The 13,334-nt window shown below is 45.5% G+C and overlaps 1 protein-coding gene across 1 annotated transcript in view; it reads right to left on the bottom strand.

Moving 5' to 3' along the window:
- The window catches only part of ZNF385C (zinc finger protein 385C), a 114,744-nt gene that overhangs the window by 15,331 nt on the left and 86,079 nt on the right, over positions 1-13,334 (bottom strand). Inside the window, exon 3 of the mRNA XM_056863494.1 lies at positions 8,782-8,892. Coding sequence (XP_056719472.1) covers positions 8,782-8,892 — 111 coding nt within the window. The remainder of the gene's footprint in view (positions 1-8,781; positions 8,893-13,334) is intronic.

The following is a 13,334-nucleotide window of genomic DNA, read 5'->3' as shown; positions in this document are numbered from 1 at the left end:
ACCCCCCCCCTTTCATTTAGTCATCCTTGTCAAGGGAAGGATAAAGGAAAGCAGGCCCACACGCTCCCCTTCTCTGGCACGCATGCCTGTGAACGCACGCCGCATATTCGACATGTATTCCGGAAAGCGACAATCATGGACTCGTCCCTCTCTTCCACCCCCACCTACAGCGAATATATTTAGCTATATTATTTTATTTTGTATGGCAAAGCTGTTTGCTGAACTTTTTTTTTTTTTTGGAGCTGTACATTTTTCTTTCTTTTTTTACCCGAAAGCTCCTTTTGAAACAAGTAATGGGTTGCATTTAATCAGGGGCGACATGCCTTATCTCTGCTTTACCAGGCGGTGAGGGATGCCAGGAATTGAATTATATGGGTGAGTGGCGTGCGCGCGTGTGTGTGTGTGTGGGGGGGGGGCAGGGAGAGTCAGAAATGACAGTATGAAATGGGAAGCTTATGGCAAAAAAGGGGGAGGGGAGAGAAAAAGGGCGAAAAAGAATAAAACAGGAAAGAAATACTGCTTGGGTAGAGGGGCAGCAATATAGCAAAGGGCATACTGCTGAAGGGGTCTTGTGCAGGTCAGAACAGGGCAAGGAAAATGCAGGAGAGAAGCAAGACAAAAGCTGATTTATGCTACACCAAAGCCGGACCCCCCTAGTCGCTCAGGCAGGTGAGTGTTTTCCAGATTCTGTTTAACCAGAATCTGGAAAATGTGGGCAAAACGTGTGGGGAGAGTGAGGTGACCTCTGATGGGTGGAAAAGGCATGCATAATCAAAAGAAAGCCCCGAAGCAGTCGGCGGGGGTGACTGTGGGGAAATGTCCCTGCATAAAAGGCCTTGGCCTTTCCTACTGATGTTAAGAAGATTCCTCAGCAGGCACCCCCCCTGCGGTTACCTCCTTCGGGCAGAGCTGGGGGATGGATACCATCCTGGCACTCCTCAGGTTACCAGTTGAAGACCCACAGTGGGTCCTGGCAGTGATGTGGGGTAAACCATGACTAAAGCAGCCCTGGGAGAAGCCCATCCAAACTTCCTTCCAAGAAAATCCCCCCAAACCTACAGCTTTCTCCTGCTGTTTGGCTATTAAGCCATAAGGGGGGGTTATGGGTCCTTTGTCTGGTGCTGCCCTTTACACCTTCCCTCCTAGATATGTTCCCTGGTGGGTTGAAAGCATACGGGCCACCTAAACTCCTGGACTGGACCTGGTAACCCGATATGCAGGCACACGGCTACTGTTCCAGCCGCGCCCGCTCCAAACGCTACTGGACGGCCGCTGTGCGCTCCATTGAAACTGACACGGCTGCTCCTGCGAGCTCCGTGCAGCCGGCAGCTAGGAAACAGAAGCAAGGGCAACCTCCAGCGAACCTGAGAGACTCCATGTTCCTGTGCAGACTCTGTTCCAGCCGCAGCCATGTCATGGAAAGCAGACAGTCACGTAGTCAGTGCCAACACTCCCCCTCTCCCATTGCAACATCAGCAGCTTAATGGGCAATCAGCCCCGATCCTGATATCAGCGATGAGTCGTTCCTCCAGCAATGCAGCAGCGATCCCCAGATGTTTGCAGAGATCGCGCTTATTGTTCCAGAACGTTAATCACTTCAGCAGAGATCTCCCGGTTCCTCCCGGGTTGCAAAATCCATTGGAATCAGAATAGATTTCCAAATTCTCCCTAGCCCACCCCGACAGCCACAGATTAATCCTTTTGTCACCTTTTGTCACCTGGGAACCTAGGAGGGGTAAATCCCCTCTCCCTGCCCCCAGAAAAACAGTATATCTGGGGTGCCCCCAGCCCATAATGTTACCTTAGGTCTTTCCTGGCATCTTTGCCGTTACTCTGTTGGTTTGGTTTTGCGCAGCCTGACCACGCTCCTTCCCGCCTTGCTGGCCAAGTCTATGGGAACCCCTTGCCCCCACCTTTGCTCTTAATTTCTTCTGTCTTAGTCTACGTGAACTTGGACAACACCTCTTCAAGAACGGTAAATATCACCCCATCAACAATCCCTGCCACGTTGGCATCTGTGCTTGTGCTCTTTGAATTTCTTAGATTTCTCTGTATGTGTGTATGCATCACTGACTTGAAAGAAAACAACATAAACTCTCTTAATTCGGAATCCTTTGCTTCTGTCTTTATTTAAAGGTCACAGTTACCAGCTCTGGTTTACAAAGATTGTTCTCGCTATATAAATATTGTAATTTGCCATCTTGCTTGCTAATTCCCCAAGTTAAAGAGCAATTTGGCTAACAGGGTGACTGGAGGTAACAATGTGATCCAAAATCAACCAGATGTAGATATGAACCAGCATTTGTAGATCCTTTTTACCCCAATTTTCCCTTGTCAGTCTGCCAATAAATAATATGTTTATAGTCCTAGTTGCCTCCTTGGCATTCCTTGCTGAGTCACCAATGGAGTGGGATGGAAGATTCCTCTGTCCTTTTAATCCACTGGATTTCTACCAGAGTGGGGCTGACATCCAAACTAGGTATTACAGAGGGATGCATGTCAGTCACTGACCCACATTTTCCTAATCTCCCCCTGTAATATCTAGAGAAAGACTGTAAGGTGTATGTAAGGTGAGGTCATAGCCCTTAGCAAGTACTTGAAGAATATAGAGGAGGGTGCCGAGTTATTTTCTGTTGCCCCAGAGGGTTGGACCAGAACCAACGGATTGAAATTAGATCAAAAGAGTTTCTGTCTAGACATTAGGAAGAATTTTCTAACAGTTAGTGCATTTCCTCAGTGGAACAGGCTTCCTCGGGAGGTGGTAAGCTCTCCTTCCCTGGAGGTTTTTAAGAAGAGGTTAGATGGCCATCTGTCAGCAATGCTGATTCTATGACCTTAAGCAGATGATGAGAGGGAGGGCATCTTGGCCATCTTCTGGGCATGGAGTAAGGGTCACTGTGTGTGTGGGAGGGAGGGAGTTGTGAATTTCCTGCACTGTGCAGGGGTTGGACTAGATGACCCTGGTGGTCCCTTCCAACTCTATGTTTTCCCTGTGGTTTGCTAAGAGCAGCTGAGAAATGAAACATGGAATGCGATGACATCACGTTCAGCATCTGCTTTCACCAAAACTGTGATATTCAGTGGGTTGGGAGCCACATGTGGTTTGTCATCCCACCAGCAGTGGCTCTTCTGAGGAGACATGGTTCAGTGGGGAGGGGTCGTGGCTCAGTGGTAGAGCATCTGCTTGGCATGCAGAAGGCCCCGGGTTCAATCCCCAGCATCTTCCGTTAAAGGGACTAGGCAAGTAGGTGATGTGAAAGACCTCTGCCTGAGACCCTGGAGAGCCGCTGCTGGTCTGAGTAGACAATACTGACTTTGATGGTCCAAGGGTCGGATTCAGTATAAGGCAGCTTCATGGGTTCATGTGAGCACTCTTCCGCAATGTGACGTCTGCCCCTTTTCCCAGGAAAGTGGGCATGGCCGTTGCCCAATGGGGCTTGCGGGTGGCAGGTGGTTTGCACCTTGAAACAGCTGCTGCCAGAGGGACTGGTGGGTGAGCCGCTAGTCTGCCTGAGCTGTAGGCTAGGAATGGATGTAAAGCGCCACCCCTCTCCTACTCAGCTGAGTGAGGGGAATACAGTAAGAAGATGGAGCCAGCACAAGCCTCCTGAGGCACAGAGGGCTGAAGTCCCACTTCTTCAGCTGGTTATATTCTACCAATTGAATGGGTGGTGGTAGCAACCAAAGAAAAGGTTAATCAGGGAACGGAGGGAAGTAGTCAGGTCACTAAGGGAGGACTTGGGGAGGCCTGGAAGCCTCCGAACTCATCGGTGTAGGGACAGATTCTCTCTCATACCTTATTAGAGACTCTGCCCTAGGCAGTTTTCAAGGCTTTGATTGTGAAAACACTGATTAGCCACAGAGATCACCAGAGTTTATCAAGTTAGAGAAACTTTTCTGCCTCTAACTCTGATAATGCAAAATAAGGGAGTGAGTTCTATTTTCAGAACTATTATCCAGCAAACCAGACAGGACACCTTCACAAACATTTACCTTTTATTGAAAGAAAAAAAAAAGGATCTTCTTTTTGAGCAAGATAGAAAAAATAAATAAAGGCATAACAGATTATATAACCCCAAAATTACTGTGGAAATGAATGCTAAAATATTCAACGTTCCTAAAATTGCTTAATTATAATATGTGTGTAAAGTGCCGTCAAGTCGCAGCCAACTTATGGCGACCCCTTTTTGGGGTTTTCATGGCAAGAGACTAACAGAGGTGGTTTGCCAGTGCCTTCCTCTGCACAGCAACCCTGGTATGCCTTGGTGGTCTCCCATCCAAATACTAACCTATATAGCTAATAATAATTTAAAAAACAAATTACGTTTCAGCTTTTGTCTCATTGCTTTAACGGATTATCAAAAAGCCCAAGTTACCCAAAATCTCTCCCAGAGATCTCACCTATTCTTCTTCTGAGACTTCCAGCCAGACAAATCTGGTTTGCTTGTCACAAGAGTGCTTATTTAGAGAAAAATATCAGTGTTATCTTTCTCTGTTTGATTTATTACAATCATGTGGCTATTTCTAGATATCTGGTCGGTTACCACGAAATAAGAGATAAGCAACATATGTGCAAATAGCCAATCAGCAGGTGCATATGAGATACATCTGATATAGCAAGATAAGAAGGCCAATCACAACTCTTAAAAAGCAATTAATCTAGACTTTTTTCAACTAACTGTCCAAAACAAAGGTAGATCTAAGCACCAGGTGTGCAATCTCTTAGTCAAATTGCAAACTCAGTAAGAAAAAAAGGAGTGATAACAACTGCAACCGCAACATAGGGTTGCTGGGCGACTTACCAGTGGCAGGGGGGCCTTGACAGAGACGTAATGATGTCACCAGCGACATGCTGACATCACTCCCCGCACGCCCAGAGGCGTGACACCGAGACACCCCTGGGATGCTTTGGCATTTGAATTAAACACTATGGTTCAACCACAGAGTTTTGCTCAAATGCCCAACTGTCCCTGGTGTCACCTGGCAAAGCACTGACATCATTTCTGGTTGCAGGAGAGTGACGTCAACATGCTGGGACACTACTGGCATTCCCTCCATTTGCTGCCATCCCCCCCACCCACCCCCGCCAGCCATCTGAGCAGTGGCTGGGAAGTGCCCACTGGGTCAGGGGATCCCCTGCCCCTGCTGGGGGTCTGGCAAGTGTGGTCGGGTGCCTTGCGAGGGCTGGGGAGAACCCTTCACACTGATTTTAAAACAATGTCTAACACATTAACAGACGGCAAACTAGTTTCCATCCTGAGTTAATTGTAAGGGCAAAATCTCATCTCCTGAGTCCCAATATATCCATAAGCAAATATTCAGTCATTGTTTTTTGAGTTAATTAGGTTATCAACACAATCGCAGGTCACGGTTAGCTTTGCTCCAAACAAATATTAGCCAAGGAAATAAGTTTCCTGAAGCCTGAAACTAGCAAACAAGATAATTTAATTTGATTCCAAGAACAATCACAATGCATCCCATCCCCCAAAGATGGGAATTAGGTATACAAGGCCTAGGATTGTATCCACAAAACAGGTCCAGTTTTCCCATGTAACTCTACCTCCACTACTAAGGAGATAACATGTGCTCTTCAAGACTGGTAGCTATGATCTATGATCATTCCTGGGGGGGGGAGTAGTTTGGAGATGGTGTGACCCCGTGCCAGTGTGCCCACTTATCACGGTATAAGGGGCACTTATGCTGGTGCGGGGAGCATTCCCATCAGTGCCTGAGTGCTGCAGATCTGTGTGGGGCTCTCCTGCTGGCACAGCCTCTCCGGAAACTAAGTCCCGGAAGAAAATGGTGGTGCTGGCATGGGGGGGGGCATTACCAGGGGTGGAGCTGACTTTAATCAGCACCCTAAGCCCTTCCAGACCAGAGATGCCTGTCGCTGCTGCAACACCTTTTTTTGTATCGCAGCCTCGCTGTTTTCAATGGGGGCATTTTCCCCATTTTCCCCTTTTTAAAAGGCTTTTTGATTCGCCGCAGCAGCCGGGAAGCCTCTGAGGAGGCGGCGCGGCTGCACCGCTCTCGGATGCCGCAGATCCACCCCCCTCAAGAATGGGCTACCCATCTTTCTCTCCTTCTGTCACTATGGCCCATGGTCCCTGTGCTCTTCCTCCCCCCTGCTCTGACACTGTCCCTGGTTCTTGTAATGGAGCCCCCCATTGTTTCTCCCAAAGCCCCTCTCCAGGGCCTTGGTTCTTTGGTTCCATCAAGCCTCCACACCCCAAGCCCCCTCTTCGCGTCATCCTTTTTTTTCATCTCTCATTTAGCCTTCATTCTCTCACACTCTTCAGAGAAACACACACATCCACCCCACTGTCTCATGGACTAGCCATAAGTGAGATATAATTGGGTACCTTAATTAACCAAAGCTTTTAGTAATTGCTGATTTTGGACTGACCAAACGAGATATTTAAAGCATTTTATTTTGACTTGCCGAACATTTTGATGGCCATCTAAAATTTTCTTCCCATCTTCCCTTCAATCTGTTCATTGATCTTTAATCAAAGTGATCCCTTTAAAAACAATTATTCTCATTATTTTATGGGAAAATACCACACCAATCAGCAATCTGGGCAACCAGGTCCCAAGAAGAACTGGGCTGGAGGTGCGTGTATGATTGGCCACCTACATGTATTCCCCACCCCCCATTCCAGGATAACATCCCTTTCCATTCCCCCCACCCTTTGCTTTACTTTACAGAATCTAAGGCTTGGAAGTCTTGTGGTTGCCTAGCCACTGAGAGTTCAGTGGGCATTCTTTTCTTAAAGCTACAGGGGTTAATCTCGTTATTTTGGTGAGTTTCAATCCCCTGATTTTTTTTTAAAGATTTCAGATTTTTCTGCAACCCTGGGACTTCCTTCAATCCCCCCTTGGTCTGAGTAATAGTTATATTATGTGTGTTTGTGGTAACGCATACATTTCAGGGTAAATGGCAGCAGCAGAAAACAAGGTAATACATAAAACTACACAAGAAGCCATTCTTCTCATAGTGGTAGAAGTGGGACAAGTATAACTAAAATTTAAAAATAAACCTCATCCCCTCCCATTGCCAAGTTCTTATTGTCATTTAAACCTATTATTTCAAGGCTTGTACGGATGGCAATAAGTACAGTGCCCTCTTCTTCCTTGTCTGTTTGACACCTGCCAGACATGTTTCCTTCTCTAAACACACACAAAAGTTCCTTCAGCCTTTCCTGATATGTTTCCTCAAGTTGGACTGCCAGAAAGCCGCTCTCCCCATATGAACCTGCTGCTGAGAGACCCCTTTTAAAAGTGTGTATAGCCTAACAGTTAAAAGACTGAGCTATGAAGAACGGCATCCCCAAATATTGGTCAGCCCCCTTATCTGCAATACGGTTGATGCCAACACTATACTGATGTAACAGGGTTTGGGTAAGATCAAGTAACACGTGAAGCACTTCCAGTGTTCAAAAGCACTATACAGGTTGAGTATCCCTTATTCGGACATCCGATATCCAGACTGACCCAAAAACCAGACTTTTTGAGCCGGCAGGCAGGCGTTACTCACAGACCCTCAGCAGCATGCCAGTTTGCTTTCTGATGGCTCAGTGTACACAAAATTATTTTAAAATATTGTTTAAAATTACATTTGGGCTATGTGTATAAAGTGCATATAAACAACTTATAAAACATAAATGACTCTCGTGTTTAGACTTGGGTCCCATCCCCAAGATATCTCTCATTATGTATATGCACATATTCCAAAATATGGAAAGATCCAAAATATGGACCACTTCTGGTCCCAAGCTGTCCGGATAAAGGATACTCAACCTGTATGCGATGATCATTGGGAAGACAAATTATGACACAAAGCAGGGCCTTTTCCCTGTTGTGCTTACTTCCCACTTAGGGTTGCCAACCTCCAGGTGGTTGGAAAGATATGCAGCAACTAGAAGCCAACACTGTATATGAGAATGCGTGTATTAAACAAACAAAATGTGGTGGACAATCAAAAGGTAGAATCATACAAAACATGAAGACATATAAAGCCCAACAATTTGAAGTATTCTTACTCAAAGTATACCGTCTCAGTGTACAATATCAAAAGGTCTCATTCCTAAAACAAGTAAGAAATTCCCACAGTATTCCCACTGCATGCAGCCAGCACCTGACTGAGACCAGCTGCGAGTCCATTATATTCCATTTATTAACAGGTGCATCTACACAGCTCACAGGCTTTTAGACATTACAAAATTATATAACATAAGAAATTATATAAAATACAGAATTTAAGATAAAATACACAACGGATCATCTAAACATTTCAGTTGTGTCCAGAATTTACGATACCTAGCAGATTATCAACACACCTAAAATTATGAGCCATTCTCAAATGAAATAGAAGGCTGGCATTCCAGAGTAATAATTAACCTGAGGTTAAATATCCAACTCAATGCCCCAAGGCCACAGATATACATTCAGCAACTGTCAGGACTGCCAATCCAACCTCACTGGCATTTCAAAGATAATGCAAAAAAACTTTAGTCTTAAATATGTATTTATATCTGTTTACCCAGAACAGTTATTGTGATGTATTTTTTATAGAGTTGATGCATTTTTGTTTTTAAAATATATTAGGAGGGAAACAATCCCTCCAGATAAGACCTTGGTATCCTATCCTCACCATGCATGTCTTCCACACATCTTCTCTAGGGACCTTGGTTTTTGGAAAGTAGAGATTTGGAAAGGGATTCCACACAGCACCTTGGGCTATTTGGCCCACCCAACCTGACCCTCTGTGACCCTTCTTACCGCAGAATTGAATCTGAGATGGCAAATATTACAAGAGATGAACTGCTTCTTCTTGAGTGGGTTGGGTACACCAAACGTATGGTTGATCACTGCTTTCTGCACTGGATCCATCTGGAGAGGAGGGAAGAAGAGGGCATTCAGTTAGCCAGTTCATAAGGGAAAAAGTAGATTAGAATCATGGTATTCAAAAATTGGTATTTTTACCTTTGAAGAAGAAGAGTTGGTTTTTATATATCGACTTTCTCCACCAATTAAGAAAGATTCAAACCAGCTCACAAGCACCTTCCCTTCCCCTCCCCACAACAGACACCCTGGGAGGTTGGTGGGGCTGAGAGAGCTGTGACTTGTCCAAGGTCACCCAGCTGGCTTCATGTGTAGGAGTGGGGAAACAATTCCAGTTCACCAGATGAGCCTTCACTGCTCTTGTGGAGTGGGGAATCAAACCCGGTTCTCCAGATCAGAATCCACCACCCCAAACCACCGCTCTTAACCACTATACCACGCTTGCTCTCCTCCCACATTTATTTATCTGCTCAGTAATCTCTGCACGTTGCACAGGAGGCTGGGCACAGGGGGATGATTTCAGGCGTCCACAAGTCTTGTAGGAGGCTGACCTCGGAGAAACCCGCTGTGCTTCATCCTTGCTCCTTATGAACTCAGGGCCAAACGACAGGATGCACTTGACACATGCTGGGTCATGGTTGTGCAACTGGACTCGCTCCATGAGACATGGGAGAGCTCACCGTAGAAACAGCTTGTTCATTTGGCATCGCGAGGGAGGAGAAGGAGCTTCCGCTTTCCCTCCAACCCAGTTTTTGCCAGAGGAAACAGTGGTGGGGGTGGCCTTTTGCCCCTTCTCCCTGGCTCCTAGGAAGGACATGTGGAACCAGAGAATGAAAAGGGGTGAAAGGCTCCCTTGCTGCCATTTCCACTTACAAAAACTGGGCGGGAAAGAAACCGGAAGCGCCTTCTCCCCCCTCGCAGTGCCAAGTGAACCAGTGCTTTTAAAGGGGAGTTTCCTTTAATGTATGTCTGACTGTGAGTCTGATCGAGCCCCTGTAACCCAAAACATTAGGCGAATCTTGTAGTTAGTTCCGCACAGAACAGTCTCCCGACACTTCTCTGGCTGCATAACGTAGGGGAAGATGGCATGCAAGCTGACCTTCAGGGAAACTTGTGCACCATTACAGGTCTTCTTCTCCTCACCGAGGAATCCGTAATAAGCTCCTAGGGAATCCCAGAACTTCCCAGAATATGATTTGAAAACCCTTCATTTTCTTAATGCCAGGAAACAGAATAATCCTGTCAGTAAATGGTTTCTCTAGCATAAGACTCCCAGTCCTACCTTCCTGACTGTCTTTGAACAAAGCTCCTAGCATATTTATTTTATCTAAAAATCAGGAATGCAAAGCCAAGATTCAGATGATCTGGACTGTGACACAAGCAGATCTTTCCCTGTTGTGTCATTTTCCTGTTCTGAAATTGCTCCAGGGAGCTGCTATTTGCCCCACTGGGGTAAACATAAAGGCCATTTATGCATGGTCAATTTTGAAGCTCGTTCAAAGCGCTTTTTAAAAATGCGACTTTAAAAATGCCTATTCACGGTCCCGACAAAAAAGGAGAAATTCCACCCCCCCACTAGCCAGCTCCTTCGTTCATTTGCATAGCCATTAGCATGTGCCTAGCTAACACACTGCTGTTGTTTTGCATGGTTCCCTCTGGTTATTCTTTGCAGCAGTGGAGCAAAGACAAAAGGCCGCATTAAGTGGGATCTTTTGTAATGCGAAGCAGGTCTGCGCCGGCTTCGCAGTCACTTCCGGAATGACAGTTCAGAGTGCAAAATTTAAAAAAAATCTGTGGGGCGATTCAGCCTGCTAATTACCATGCAAAAGTGGCCAATGGTACTTCTAAGTGTCTGTCTGTCTGTCTGTCTGTCTGTCTGTCTATCTATCTAATTTATACCCTGCCCTCTCTAGCACTGCCAGGCTCAGGGCGGCTTCCAACAGAGTAACAGAGTAACTACATAGATATAAATACATGAATATGAACACATCAGTATTAAAACATATCATTTAAAACTATACTTCTAAAGTACCTTTATGTTTTCCCAGTGGAGAAAATAGCGGCTCCCTGGGGCCACTTCAGGTTGGGAAAATGGTGGAGGGTGGGACCCCTACACTCGTACTATAGTCCCAATTCAAACCAGACCCCAAATGCACCTGATTTGCAGAGAAATGAAAACCCTGGGAGATCTGTCCAGGGGTCTCTCAGCATGGCATGTAGTTGAGCCTTAAGAGGAGGGGAGAATAAAAGGAAGACTGATGTTGTCAACCAGGTTCAGTAATCTGTGGTGCAAAACAGAATGTGGGCTACACACCCTATGATCCCCCCCCCCGAGCATTTCCTCTGATTCTTGCTTTCATTTTGTTTCTTCAGTCTTTGCTCTTAGAAGATAATTGAAAATCTGCAATGATTTCTAACAAAATGGATCTATTAAGGAATGTGGGAAGAGATTAGAGCAGGGAGCATGGCGGCAAAGAGGGGGAAGAAATAAGGCAAATATAAGAATAAGGCGTTTGTCTGAGCACAACCATAATCTATAATACAAGTATTGTTCTCTTAGCCCTGTGGCTCGGGAAGATTATCTTATCCGAGGCTGGCTGTCAGGAAGAAGGGAGAGAGGGAGAGAGAGAGAGAGAGATTGAAGTCTAAAGGAGATTGTATTTCTCTGCTAGGCTATTTAGCTGACCAGACAGGTGCATCGGTCTAGTAGGCAACCTGCATGGACAAGGGAATCATTATCCAGTCGCCCCAATTCTATTCCCAAAGGGAGCGGAATTGGCAACGGTTGCCTTCCCGTGCTTCTGATGAAATTTCTACTCGCTCATCTGAAATAGAAATGAAGAGGTCCAAAGGAAGGCGGTGGTGATGGGGTGGCTCAGAGGTTTTGAGTGATGAAAGAAATCTTCCTTCCCACCATTGCCAAGGAACACAGTTGTATGTTCAACGCAAAATCTACCTGCTGCAGGGATGGTGGATGTAGAAGAAGGCTCAACGGGGGCTTGCAGGAGGAAAAAAGGCAGTGGTGAGGAAGGAGGGAAATCTATATAAACCACTCACTCATCACCACTGCCCGCAAGGTTATACAGCTCGTTCCATCCTCAACTGTCACAGACACTTCTCTCCACTCAAAAAGCGTTCAACGCACTCAATCAGAAAGAAAGAATTGTCTGGCCGCATCAGAACAAAAGACTGTCAAGCTGGCTGTCTATTTTCAAAAGGCACTACTGAGAGACTTCCACAGTAGGGCATGAAGGGGATGGTTTCCCTGTTGTTATGTCCACAGCTATGGATATTCAGAGGTATACTATATCTGTACATGAAGGCTCCACTTATCTACTATATCTAATATCAGTTGGCAAAACTATACACCATGAATTCCCCTATTCCCCTTTTGAAAAGCCTGTCCTATTTATTTTGTACAACACTTATAATTTATATGATAGTTAATACCCACTATTGTCATCTTAGTCGGTGCTATCATCAGGTTTTTGGGTAATGAATTAATAATTTATTTGTATTTGTTTTGTTGACAAAATGCTCCTCTCACCTTTGCAGAGAAGCATGGAATTGAGATGTACAGTTTCCACAGTCGCCGGTTATAACAGATTAAAACGATAACACAGCAAACATCAAATTTGCAAACGACAGCAACTGGCAATAATCATTCCAGCAATTCTGCTTAAAAATACTAGGGTTACTAAGGATTTTTTAAAAAACATTTTGCCTGAATTCTAAAGGGTACGACAAGCCTGTGCAGCCAAAAGGGGCCCTGCCCCTTGCCGCTACGTCATTTTCCAGCATGTAGCAGCAAGTTGAATATGCATTTTGAGAACAAGTGCTTTTTCCTTTTCTTTTTTTTTGCTGGTCTTGAACCTTCTGCCATATTCATTAGGTAATGCTGAGTTCTAATATATAAACATCACAGAGTTGGATCCAGACAATAAATTCCAGAGGCAGAATGCCTCCCCCCCTTCCCACTGATCTCCACGAAATGATGCTCCTGGGAGAGACAGAAGACCCTGAGAAATGGAATGGGGGGTTGGGTCTGCAGCGGGAAAGGAGTCATTAGAAACTGCCAGATTACTCCGAATCTAACCCAAAGACTTCCATGGAAATAGCCAGTATGGTTAAAGCCAAAGATGAGAAGAAGATGAAGAAGAAGAGTTGGTTTTTATAAACCAACTTTCTCTACCACTTAAGGAAGAATCAAAGCAGTTTACAATCTCCTACCCTTCCCCTCCCCACAACAGACACCTTGTGAGCTAAGTGAGGCTGAGAGAGTTCTGGGGGAACTGTGACTAGCCCAAGGTCACCCAACAGGCTTCATGTGTAAGAGTGGGGAAACCAGCCCGGGTCACCAGATTAGAGTACACCACTTATGTGGAGGAGTGGAGAATCAAACTCGGTTTTCCAGATTAGAGTCCACAGCTCTTAACCACTACATCATGTGACTCTGTAACAAGGTTATAGAGAGGTACCTTGGAAGCCAG

Source organism: Euleptes europaea, chromosome 18 (assembly GCF_029931775.1).
Source record: "Euleptes europaea isolate rEulEur1 chromosome 18, rEulEur1.hap1, whole genome shotgun sequence".
In the NCBI taxonomy this organism is placed as follows: domain Eukaryota; kingdom Metazoa; phylum Chordata; class Lepidosauria; order Squamata; family Sphaerodactylidae; genus Euleptes; species Euleptes europaea.
This window is presented reverse-complemented; position numbering and strand designations above follow the sequence as displayed.